This window comes from Pituophis catenifer, unplaced genomic scaffold (assembly GCF_029215685.1).
Source record: "Pituophis catenifer annectens isolate HBS135680 unplaced genomic scaffold, rPitCat1.0.hap2 SCAF_10, whole genome shotgun sequence".
NCBI classification, from domain to species: Eukaryota; Metazoa; Chordata; class Lepidosauria; order Squamata; family Colubridae; genus Pituophis; species Pituophis catenifer.
The window spans coordinates 25,988,264-26,000,444 of record NW_027256890.1 but is presented as its reverse complement, the minus strand read 5'-3'; the positions used below and the strand labels follow the sequence as shown (position 1 = coordinate 26,000,444).

The 12,181-nt window shown below is 46.0% G+C and overlaps 1 protein-coding gene across 1 annotated transcript; it reads left to right on the top strand.

Moving 5' to 3' along the window:
- The first annotated feature begins 333 nt into the window (after positions 1-333).
- Positions 334-10,163, top strand: PRDX5 (peroxiredoxin 5). The gene is made up of 6 exons (XM_070950897.1): positions 334-565; positions 1,985-2,119; positions 2,895-3,026; positions 8,182-8,220; positions 8,459-8,523; positions 9,485-10,163. The coding sequence occupies exons 1-6, from the start codon at positions 404-406 to the stop codon at positions 9,588-9,590; spliced, it is 639 nt and encodes a 212-aa protein (XP_070806998.1). The 5' UTR covers positions 334-403; the 3' UTR covers positions 9,591-10,163.
- Positions 10,164-12,181: the final 2,018 nt, after the last annotated feature.

The window sequence follows — 12,181 nt, the reverse complement described above, 5'->3', positions numbered from 1 at the left end:
CCAAATAATTGCAATTCCCAAAACGGATGCATTGCAATGCCTAGCCTGATCTATTGCAATTCCCAATTATTATTATTTTTTGCAAAATATCTATATCTATATCTATCTATCTATCTATCTATCTATCTATCTATCTATCTATCTATCTATCTATCTATCTATCTATCTATCTATCTATCTATCTATTTGCAAATAAATCAATCAATCATGTTTAAGAATATAATACAATAAAATAATTGCATCCCTCAGCTTTTCTCTTCCTCCCAGCCACCCACCCACCCCACGGGAAGCAAAACCTCGAGGCGCGTGCACGGTCGGGTGCGGGGGGGGAGGACGCGCGCGCAAAGGAAGCCCCGGGCGCCAGAGAGCGGCCCCAAAAAACTTCAAAAGGTTGCGCGTTGCCATGGCTGCCGTCACTCACGGGATTTCCATGGCAACGGGGTGGAACCGGACGGGGGCGCTGGGGCGAGCCTGTTGGGGAACCGGGGCGGCTTCCCTGCTTGCAAATCGCGGGGGGACCCGGCGGGCCTTTGCTTCGGGAGCCGCGGCCATGGCGGCCCTTAAGGTGAGTGCAAAAATAATAATAAAAAAATAATAATCATTCAAACAATCCGTGCAAAGGGGCATTTTTTTTGCTGATCGGCAATTTGCACGCTTTTTTTTTTTTTAGGAAAGGGGGGGAGTTGCTTGATTTGCAAACAGCTGCGTGCAAGAACACCCCCCTCCCCCCCCCGTGCAATGACCTCCAAAGAGGGTTTGGAAGCAAAGTCCTCCCTCCTTTTGCAAAGTCACCGTCGTGCAAGGGGTCAGTGCAAAAGGAGATGGTTAATCGTGTCATTTGCACGCTTGGGGGGGGGTGGGGGGGGTTCGCCTCCTGATGTGCCAACAGCTGGGTGCAATGACCTTGAACTGGTCTTAGTCACCCCCCTCCCCCCCCCCACCGTGCAAGGAAGCCCTTCAAAGGGACACACTGTTAATGGTGCAATTTGCACTTTTTGGGGGGGGGGGGTTCTCCTCATCTGTCAACAGCTGGGTGCAGGGACCCCCCCCCAAAAAAACAAGAGTGCTGATTCAGTGCTAAATGATAAGCATGCCATACTTGATTTGAAGAAATGCTAGGATGTTGTATAAACTGGGTTTTGCAAACCTTGACGTATGTTGGCTACTCGGCGGAGCTAAGCCAGCATGTAGCTTTGTTCCTTTCTTTACCTATTAAGACATAGAACAACTGACATTCCGTTCTCACGAACCCAACCTATTTCAAAATGCAACCTGTCGTTTACAGAGAGGCAAGTCCTCGGCTTACAAACGACCGAAGTTACAAACGGCGCTGAAAAAAAAGGGGCTTACGACACTTTTTCCACAGTTAGCGACCGTTGCGGCGTTCCCCAGGGTCAAAATTCAGGCGCTTGGCAACTGACTCGTATTTATGACGGTTGTAGTGGGAGGGGAGGAAGGGGGTCACGTGATCCCTTTTTGCGACCCTCTGAGGAGCAAAGCCGACGGGGGAAGCCGGATTCGCTTAACAACCATGTGGCTCACTTAACAACGGAAGCGATTCCCTTAACAATTGTGGCCCAGAACGATTGTAAAATGGGGCAAGGCTCACTTCACAAATGTTTCACTTAATAAATTTTTATTATTTATTTATTTATTTATTTATTATATTTCTATACCGCCTTTCTCCCGTAGGACTCAAGGCGGTGTACAGTCAAGAAAAATATAGACACACAAACATCATAAAATTGCTAATTAAAATTATTACTTAGTTTGGTCAATTAAATAAATAAATTGAGGAGGAGGGGGGCCTTCAATTGTGGTCGTAAGTCCAGGACCAGCTGTAGAAAGGAAGAGAGTATAAACAGAACAGAAGTTGTCCTGGGGGGAGGGAGGTCATGTGATCCCCTTATGCGACCTGACAGGCAAGGCATGCTGACTGGGGAATTCTGGGAATTGAAGTCAGGGCGCTGCTTTCTTTTGACAGGTTGGGGACAAGCTGCCCAGTGTGGAGGTCTACGAAGGAGACCCTTCCAACAAAGTGAACCTGTCCAGCCTCTTCAAGGGGAAAAAGGGCATTCTTTTTGGGGTGCCGGGTGCCTTCACCCCCGGTTGTTCCAAAGTGAGTAAGAATCTTATTTTAAGAATCCTCCAGAATTGGAAATTTGAAGTCGGAGGCAGGGGGTGGGTGGGACTACATGATCTCCTGGGTCCCTTCCAACTTGTTACCGTTACCGTTACAGAGAGCACTATCAAACTCAAAGTTTTGAGGACTTTCATAACGGTAGCCCTTGACTTAACAACAGCTTTGTTTAGTGGCTGTTGAAAGTTACAAGATTGTAAAACCGGGCACAACTGCTTAACGACTGCATAGCAATAGACGTTCCAGTCCCAATTGGGGTCATTAATTTGAGGAATACCCGAATCTTGTTTCCAGCTATGTAATACTCAAAAGAGGACACTGCATAAAGAAACTTTACAAGCAGTCCTCGACTTAACGACAGTTCGTGTGGTGGCCTGGGAAGTGACAACGGTATTGAAATAAAGTGACTTAACGACCATTTTTCACACTTAACGACCGTTGCAACGTCTCCATGGTCACGTGATCAAAATTCAGACTGACTGGTATTTACGACACGTTGCAGTGTGTGTGTGTCATGTGATCCCCTTTTACGACCTTCAGGCAAAGTCAACGGAGAAGCCAGATTTACTTAGCAACCATGTTCCTAACTTAGCAACTGTAGTGATTCAGTTAACAACGATGGCAAGAACGGTGGTTAAAACGGGGCAAAATTTACTGGACAGCTGTCTCTCTTAGCAAGACAAATTTTGGGCTGAATTGCGGTCGTACGTCGAGGATTATCTATAATTCTTTTTTGTTTTGTGTCCGATGACAGACGCATCTACCTGGCTACGTGGAGAAAGCTGGACAACTGAAGGGCAAAGGAGTTGAGATCATTGCTTGCTTATCAGTCAACGATATCTTTGTGATGAACGAATGGGGAAAGGCTCACCATGCCGAAGGAAAGGTAAAAAAAAAAGGGTGGGGTGGGGGGTAGGATAGGAGATCCCCCCCCCGTTTAATTTTTCCAAGCCACAAAGCATTGGGGACAAAATGTACATCAAATGTTTCTCAACCTTGGGAATTTTAAGAGGTGCGGACTTCAACTCCCAGAATTCCTTAGCTGAGAATTCTGGGAGTTCTGCAGCCAGCATGCTGGGGATTTCTGGGAGTTGAAGTCCACCCATCTCAAAGCATTCTGGTTAGGGAATTCTGGGAGTTAATATCCAGCAATCTTAAAGCATTCTGGTTAGGGAGTTTGGGGAATCAAAGTTCACCATTCTTAAAGCAGGCTGGCTGGGGAATTCTGGGAGTTGAAGTCCACCCATCTTCAAGCATGCTAGTTGGGGGATTCTGGGAGTTGAAGTCCACCCATCTTCAAGCATGCTAGTTGGGGGATTCTGGGAGTTGAAGTCCACCCATCTTCAAGCATGCTAGTTGGGGGATTCTGGGAGTTGAAGTCCACCCATCTTCAAGCATGCTAGTTGGGGGATTTTGGGAGATGAAGTCCACCCATTTTAAAGCATGCTAGTTGGGGGATTCTGGGAGTTGAAGTCCACCCATCTTCAAGCATGCTAGTTGGGGGATTCTGGGAGATGAAGTCCACCCATCTTAAAGCACACTGGAGAATTCTGGGAATTGAATTCCACCCATCTTAAAGCAGGCTGGCTGGGGAATTCTGGGAGTTGAAGTCCACCCATCTTCAAGCATGCTAGTTGGGGGATTTTGGGAGATGAAGTCCACCCATTTTAAAGCATGCTAGTTGGGGGATTCTGGGAATTGAATTCCACCCATCTTAAAGCATGCTGGCTGGGGAATTCTGGGAATTGAAATCCACCCATCTTAAAGCATGCTAGTTGGGGGATTCTGGGAGATGAAGTCCACCCATGTTAAAGCAGCTGGCTGGGGGATTCTGGGAATTGAATTCCACCCATCTTCAAGTTGCCAAGTTTGAGCCACACCTTGTTTTGAAGGCGTGAGTAACATCTGGGAAAATTCTAGGGAGCCTGAAAATGGAAATACTTAAATCAACCAGACATATTTCATTTTGCTCTTTGCAAGATTATGCAAGATTCCTCTTGTTCCTCAGTTTTATATAACCGAATATGATTCATAATTCATCGTGCGGTCGCCAGATGTCACAGATGGGAAGATTCAGAGAAATGCTTTCTTGGCAACTTGAGTTTATATCAACCTGCCCGCCCACCTACCTACCCTCTCTTTTTGTTCTCTTTATGTACACATTCTGGAATTTATTTGCAGCGAGATTTATTTCCTTCCCTCAGAGCAGGAACCCAACACAAGTCTACAAAAAGTGCTGCCAAATTATAATTCTTCATCTTGCCAGAGAGAATGAAAAATATCTGGGTTTTTTTTTTCCCTCCCCTCATCGGCTTGATGTTTTTCAGAGACGTCGACTGCAACTGTGTTAGTTTTCTGCTGCCACCTTCCTTAGGTTGATATAAAGGTATGTGCGAATGACCTTGGAGGTGGGAGGAAAACCTGCGGATTTTTTGGCTTTGCGTGGTTCTGCCAATACCAATCGTACAATGCAGATAGCCCTCGACTTACGACCATTATTCAGCCCAACAGCTGTAAAGTGAGGTTTGTCCCATTTTACGTCCTTTCTGGCCACCGTTAAGTGAATCGTTGCAGTGGAACCGTCGTAAATGTGAAATCAGTTGTCATGCATCACGTGACCATGGGGATGCTGCAATGGTTGTAAGTGTGAAAAATGGTCATACGTCGGTTTTTTCAGTGCCGTTGTAACTTTGAATGGTCGCAAAGTGAACCATTGTAAGTCGAGGACTACCTGTATTACATACTTAGTATTACAACCATCTCGTTTACAGCCAGAGAATCTAGGGAGGGTCCCTTCTGAGCCTCTTGCCCTGCCTGTTATACATCTGAGGGCTAAGTTGTCTCTTATCCGACTGTTCCTGGGTAGGGTTTCTTTGCTTCGCCTCCCAAGGTCTTTCCCACATACCTGCACCCTTCTGAACTCTTCTCATAGATCTAGATTCTCCTTCCCTTCCTTTACATCCCAAGACAGTCTAGGGAGGGTCCCTTCTGAACTTCTTCATCCATCCATTATGTAGCTGAGGGCTCAACCGTCTCTTATCTGACCCTTCTCTTGGCATCTTTTCATCCATCCCTCGGAGTCTTTCTCACACACTATTACAGCCATCTCCTTTATAGCTCAAGAAACTAGGGAGGGTCCCTTCTGAGCCTGTCTATTATGCAGCCAAGGGCTCGGCTGTCTCTTATCTGACTGTTCCCTGGGCAGCATCTCTTAGCCTGTCTCCCTAAGACTTCCTCCTTTACAGCCTGGGAAACTAGGGAGGGTCCCTTCTGAATCTTTTGCCCTGTCCATTATGAAGCTCAGCTGTCTCTTATCTGACTGTTCCCTTGGCAGCATCTTAGTCTCCTCTCCCAAGGTCTTCCCCACATACCATTCCAGCTGTCTCCTTTACATACTGAGAAACTAGGGAGGGTCCTTTTCTGAGTCTTCCTCCATCCATTATGCAGCTGAGGGCTCGGCTGACTCTTTATCTGACTGTTCCCTCAGCAGCATCTCTTCACCCTATCTCCCAAGGTCTTTCTCCTTTACATCCTGGGAAACTAGGGAGGGTCCCCGGCTAAGTCTTTTTTTTCCCTCTCCATTATCCATTGGAGGGCTCAGCTGTCTCTTTATCTGACCGTTCCCTTGGCGGTGAGTGTTTCTCCGCCCGGTTTCCCCCAAGGTCCATAACCATGACGCCAGGTTGGGTCTGCGGTTTTGAAAGGAGCATGCATGCTTTCTCAAAATACGCCCGTCCTACTGGTATCAGATGAAGTCCATCGCTCTCCGTCGACGATGCCACAGCCGCTGCCAAGCCAGGGAGAAGAACTAATAACAAGAACTAATAAATAACCACATCCAATCGGAGTGCTTGGAAGCAAAAGCTTTTAACGTCGTGTTTTTTTTTTGCTTTTCAATAACACCCGGTAAGTCTGAAATTCTGTCGGAAGTGGGCATCTATGAGTCAAGTATTTTCTTTTCCTGTTTTCACCTCCTACACACACTCTCTCTCTCTCTCTCTCTCTCTCTCTCTTCAGAGGCCCAGCAGGATACAAAGATGAGCAGCCACACCTGAATATTCTCCTAATAGTAGCTACAGGGGGGCCATGTCTCTGTAGCTGGAGGCTCTTAGCTAGCCAACGTTGCTTCTTAACGTCTGCGGAGATTCTCAGTCATCCAGGTCGTGGTTGTCCCAAAGGCAACTGGCTTTTTCTTCGAAGACGTTTCGCTTTCCATCCGAGCACCTTCTTCAGCTCCGACTGGATGGAGGGGAACGGAAGGATTGATACTCCTTGCAGACGGCTAGTCATTTGCATCCTTTTTAGGGGGTCCTAGAGGCCACTTGGAGGTTTATCTGTGTCCTCAGGGTCACCTGAGTGGGGCAAATGGGGTGTGGAGCTTTCTTGGAACTGCTGAAAGGATCATGTTGTAGACTGATCGTCGTATCCCTCCACCTCTGTTGAGAGAGAACTAAGTTCTTAGTTCTTAGACCTAAGGAGAAATTTCCTCACAGTTAGAACGATTAACCAGTGGAACAACTTGCCTCCAGAAGTTGTGGATGCTCCAACACTGGAAGTTTTTAAGAAGAGGTTGGATCACCATTTGTCTGAAGTGGTGTAGGGTTTCCTGCCAAAGCAGGGGGTTGGACTAGAAGATCTCCAAGGTCCCTTCCAACTCTCTTATTCTATTCTATTCTATTCTATTCTATTCTATTCTATTCTATTCTATTCTATTCTATTCTATTCTATTCTATTCTATTCTATTCCATTCCATTCCATTCCATTCCATTCCATTCCATTCCAATTTCTAAGCCGGGTATTTTCCTACGTAAACCAAGATTTTCAAAATGCAGCCATAGCTCAGTGAAATCACATCCACTAGTTCTAGGCTTTATCAGACAGACAGACAGCAAGCAGTTTGCTGCCTTTTGGGAGACAAATATAGATCTATTTCAGACTAATTAGTCCTCATCAGTTAGCCACACCCTCATAAAGGGCCTACGATAAGAGAAGAGAAGAAAACAAATACTTGACCTCTTCAGGGAGGAAACGTGATGTGTGTGTGTGTGTGTGTGTGTGTATGTGTGTATATATATATATATATATACATATATACATACATACACACACACACACACACACACACACACACACACACACATATACATATACATACACACACCTTTATTAACATTTAAAATCCAAAACTACAAGTTAAAATACATCTATAACAAAAATACATTTTTGTTATCATTTTTTTTTTTTTTATTTGATTTATATGCCGCCCTTCTCCGGAGACTCAGGGCGGCTTACAGTGCGCTAAGCAATAGCCTTCATTCTTTTGTATATTTATACAAAGTCAGCTTATTGCCCCCACAAACCGGGTCCTCAATTTACCTACCTTAGAAAGGATGGAAGGCTGAGTCAACCTTGAGCCTTGGCGAGATTCGAACCTGCAGTAATTGCAGGCAGCTGGTCTTAATAACAGGGTGCTTTAGACCACTGTACTACCAAGTCTTCTATTCTTTTGACATAAACGGCTTCTATGACCCCCTCCAGCGAGTCCTCTCTTGTTGCCTCATAATGCAAAGAATGTGAGTTAATGAGCCGAGAGGGTTGGGCAGAGACCGAACCCCGGGAGAAAAGACATTTTAATGGATAATTGGGGCAGCTTTTGTCGCTGCTTGCTTGGAGCTCCAGAGGGAATTTCCCAGAACACCTCTGAGCAACTGAAACAGGAATGAATTCTCGGCCCGCCTTTCCCAAGGGCAAAATAATTTGATTTTCAAATTGCTGCACGGTATGTGGTTTGCCCCTTAGCTACAACCCCAACCTTAGCCAAACTTGCCCGGTGCGTGCCATCATCGTGCCCAGACAAATGGACTGGGGTGTTTCCTTTTCTGTTTTCTTTTTGCCTTTAAAACTTTTCCTGCAAATAATTCGGCCTTTTTTTCCCCCCCCCTCACCCGGAAGAGAAAGCTAAGGGGCTCTAAACCATGGTTGGGAGAGAGGCTAAGGATTTGCTCCATATTGCGATTTTGTTTGTTTTCTTGTCTTCGCAGGTGCGGATGCTGGCTGATCCAACGGGATCGTTTGGGAAGGTACGGAAATATCTGGCGAGGGGGGGGGTTCGGGCTCTGGACTAGGACAGGGGAGACCCAAGGTGCTGGGATTATGGATTTGGACTGGCCCCAAAATCCTCCAGCTGGCATTCATGGCTAACGCGGGACTAGAACTCATCATCTCCTGCTTTCAAATCTGGTGTTTTAACCACTAGACCAAACTGCCTCAAATCTCCCAGACGCTGAAGGTCAACCCCAATTTTGCTTTTTCCCACAGGCCACGAACCTTCTCCTTGACAAGGACTCTCTCCGACAATTGTTTGGGACGAACCGATCCAAAAGGTCTGAGAGCTAGAAATTGCATTTTGTGTGTGTCTGTGTGTACGTGTATGTGGATGCCTTCCCTTCCAAAACCTTTACAGGCATCCTTCGAGCTACAACCACAATGATCACCTCCTTTTAAAGACCCTTGCGGGGTGGAGCCTAGGCAACTGAATGGAACAGTGTTTACTGGCCGGATGCCTTTCCTGTTGCCAGAGCGGAGTTTTGTTCAGCAGATTAATATTCTCATTGTGCCCAGAGAGAGAAATATCTGCCTCTACCTAGGATCGAACTCACAGCCTCCTGATTGTGAGGCAAGAACTCCACCTCTAGGCCACTGCCAACTCTACAACCACAATGGAGTTCTGTTTGCTAAGTGAGATGTTTGTTCAGTGAGTTTTCTCCCATTTTACGACCTTTCTTGCCGGGTTGGTTAAGTGAATCGCTGCAGTTGTTCAGTTAGCGACACGGTTGCTAAGTGAATCCGGCTTCCCCGTTGACTTGGCTTGTCAGAAGGTAGCAAAAGGGGGTCATGTGACTCCGGCGCACTGCGACTTGTCATAAATATCTATATTTTGATCACGTGACTGTAGGTTGGCCACAAAGGTCATAAGTGTGAAAAATGGTCATAAGTCACTTCTTTCAGTGCTGTTGTAACTTCGAATGGTCACTAAACAAAGTTGTATATTGAGGACTACCTATATTAATTTTTTTTTAAAAAAAAAACTAGCCATCGACGGACAAATAGAGGTAAACCACATTTACATACCTTTCAAAAGGGTCAATGAAAAAAGCTATTACTACACAGCCTGGTTGAATCTTCTCAACTCTACCTTGATTCCTTCCTGTATCTCCAAATAAGACCTTCTCAATCCAGTTTTTTTTTTTAAAAAATGCCAGATCTTATCTTTTCCACCGATTATTTTTCTTCCCATCTCTTTCCCAGTTTCATCCTCTTTCCGCTCCTTTTTTTTCCCCCCAGGTTCTCCATGGTGGTGGAAGACAGCATGGTGAAGTCCCTCAACGTGGAAGAGGACGGGACGGGACTGACCTGCAGCCTGGCCAGCAACATTGTCTCCCAGCTGTGAGGCCCATCTTAGCCGTCTGTTGCTGATCTTAACCCTGGTGGGAACCCACCCTACAGCATCAGTTGGTTCCTACAGGTTGATGGTCCTTGAGGTGTTTTGAAATCGGCTCAGGAGGGCGCACAAGAGATGGGAGTTGTGTGTGTTTACATAATTATGGAGTCCTTGGTTACTTTGAGCTTGTTTTCCTTGCGGACGTTTCATGACCCACCTAGGTAACATCATCAGTGTTAGGAGGAGTGTGGGGTTTACTCTCTGTTTATATACTAGTGGCTTTCCTTGTAAATGTTCTTCTTGTTAGTTCCTTGATTAGACTGTTTATTGTTCGATTGTCAAGAATTGATAGCGGCAAGCCCTTTTATATAGAAAGAGCAAACCCCACACGCCCTTCTAGCACGGATGAGGTTACCTAGTTGGGTTATGAAAAGCCCACAAGAAAACCCACCAAGCTCAGAGAGCACCAAAGGACTCCACAGTTTCAACCCTGAGCTGGAAATATTCTCTTCTGTTGGTTTACGTAATTCCTTGAGCTTCTTCCCTGTTCCTCTAATAGCAAATAAATCGTCTGAAATAAAACTTGAGGTCTCAAGTCTGTTTTGGGAGGGGGTTACTTTGTCTTGGGAGTAAGGTGGTAAGCCTTACAAAAATCCAGCCACGCTCTATCTCCATCCTTCACTGGTCTGTTAGATGCTCCTTGTTGTTGTTGTTAGTTGCGAAGTCGTGTCCGACCCATCGCGACCCCATGGACAACGTTCCTCCAGGCCACCCTGTCCTCTGCCATCCTCCGGAGTCCATTTAAGCTCACGCCGACTGCTTCAGTGACTCCATCCAGCCACCTCCTTCTCTGCCGTCCCCTTCTTCTTCTTTTGCCCTCCGTCGTTCCCAACATTCGGCTCTTCTCCAGGGAGTCCTTCCTTCCTTCTCCTTAGGTGGCCAAAGGATTTGAGTTTCCTCTTCAGGATCTGGCCTTCTAGAGAGCAGTCAGGGTTGATCTCCTCTAGGACTGACCGATTGGATGGCCTTGCGGTCCACGGGATCGCAGGAGTCTTCTCCAGCACCATAGTTCAAAGGCCTCCATTCTTTGGCCTTCTCAGCCTTCCTTATGGTCCAACTTTCACAGCCGTCCATTGCAACTGGGAAAACCAGAGCCTTGGCGATACGCACTTTAGTTGGCAGGGTAATGTCTCTGCTTTTTAGAATGCTGTCTAGATTTACCATGGCTTTCCTCCCCAGGAGCAAGCGTCTTTTAATTTCTTGGCTGCAGTCCCCATCTGCAGTGATCTTGGCGCCCAGGACGATAAAATCTGTCAGTCCATCCATTTCTTCCCCATCTATTTGCCAGGAATTGAGAGGGCCGGACGCCATGATCTTAAGTTTTGTTAATGTTGAGTTTCAAGCCAACTTTTGCACTCTCCTCCTCCACCCATATTAAGAGGCTCTTTACTTCCTCTTCACTTCCTGCCATTAGAGCGGTATCATCTGCATATGCTCCTATGGATGAAGAAATCAAGGAATGGTTTTTAAAACCATTCTAAAAGAATTACAGAGATGCTCCAGGCCTGTTTTTTTTAAAAAAATAGTATTTTCTTCCCACGCAAAACTGTTGAATGAATCTAAGCCCGAGATGGATTTTTCACACTCGTTTTGGTCTCCGATGGGGAAAAGAAGAAACACGCTTCCTATTTCGGTGAGAGGGTTGAAACTGCAGATACTGGTTGTGCGAAAAAGCAAAAGACATTCCGGGTGCAAATTTGTATAATGACGTATAATAAAATGTGCATAATCAAAAGTTCCCGAGAATTATTCTTAACCAGGCTTTATGGAGGTTGAACTAGAAAAGACCCGGGGGGGGGGGATTAATGTTGTGTATGACAACTGCGGCTAGATTCTTGTGTGCGCAGAGATGGAAGAGTGCAAGTCCTCCAGTTACAACAGACGCCCCCCCCCAAAAAAGATACTTATGACCAAGTTCTAACTCAGGGGGTCTGCAATCTTAAACACTCCAAAAAGAGCCATTTGCACCTGTTTCCCACAGAAAAGAAAACACCGGGAGCCACAAAAACCCTTCCCGTGCCTGACTATTTCCTGAGCGGCCACAAAACTAGCATATGTAGTCGAATTAAAACGTTCTGTTTTCTTCTGAAACTTTTCTTTTCTTGGATTTATCCATGGTTGGCCTACTGGGGGGTTGAAAAGCTCATTGGCGGCTGTGGTGCATATTTTGAGTGACGGAGCCGCAGCAGAGGGGTGAAAGAGCCACATGCGGCTCCAGAGCTGCAGGTTGCTGACTCCTGTTCTAACTGATAAGACAAACAGAGCCTACTACAAGCTGCTGCACTGCAAGAACAGATCTGCTTGAGGAGGGGGCTGGACGTCCAAGATCCTTTCCAATTCTAATTTCCTTAAAAATTTACATTTCTATTCATTTCGCAAAACACTTTTCCAGTGAAGGCAGTTTCAAAACAGCCCTGGTCCAGAGTGCTCCAGACCATGCACAGAGTTTCATCCTTGCTGTCGGGCTTTGTGGCCTGCAGAGGAAGGACTTCCACATAAGAGACCCGATGCTGTTAAAAAAAATTATGAATAAATAAATA

Bases quoted from the DNA above. Each gene is read 5' to 3' on its own strand.
- PRDX5 (XM_070950897.1), top strand. From the start codon at position 404: ATGGCTGCCGTCACTCACGGGATTTCCATGGCAACGGGGTGGAACCGG. The intron at 3,027-8,181 runs GTAAAAAAAAAA...TTGTCTTCGCAG, and splicing joins CTCACCATGCCGAAGGAAAG to GTGCGGATGCTGGCTGATCC. The intron at 8,524-9,484 runs GTCTGAGAGCTA...TTTTCCCCCCAG, and splicing joins GGGACGAACCGATCCAAAAG to GTTCTCCATGGTGGTGGAAG.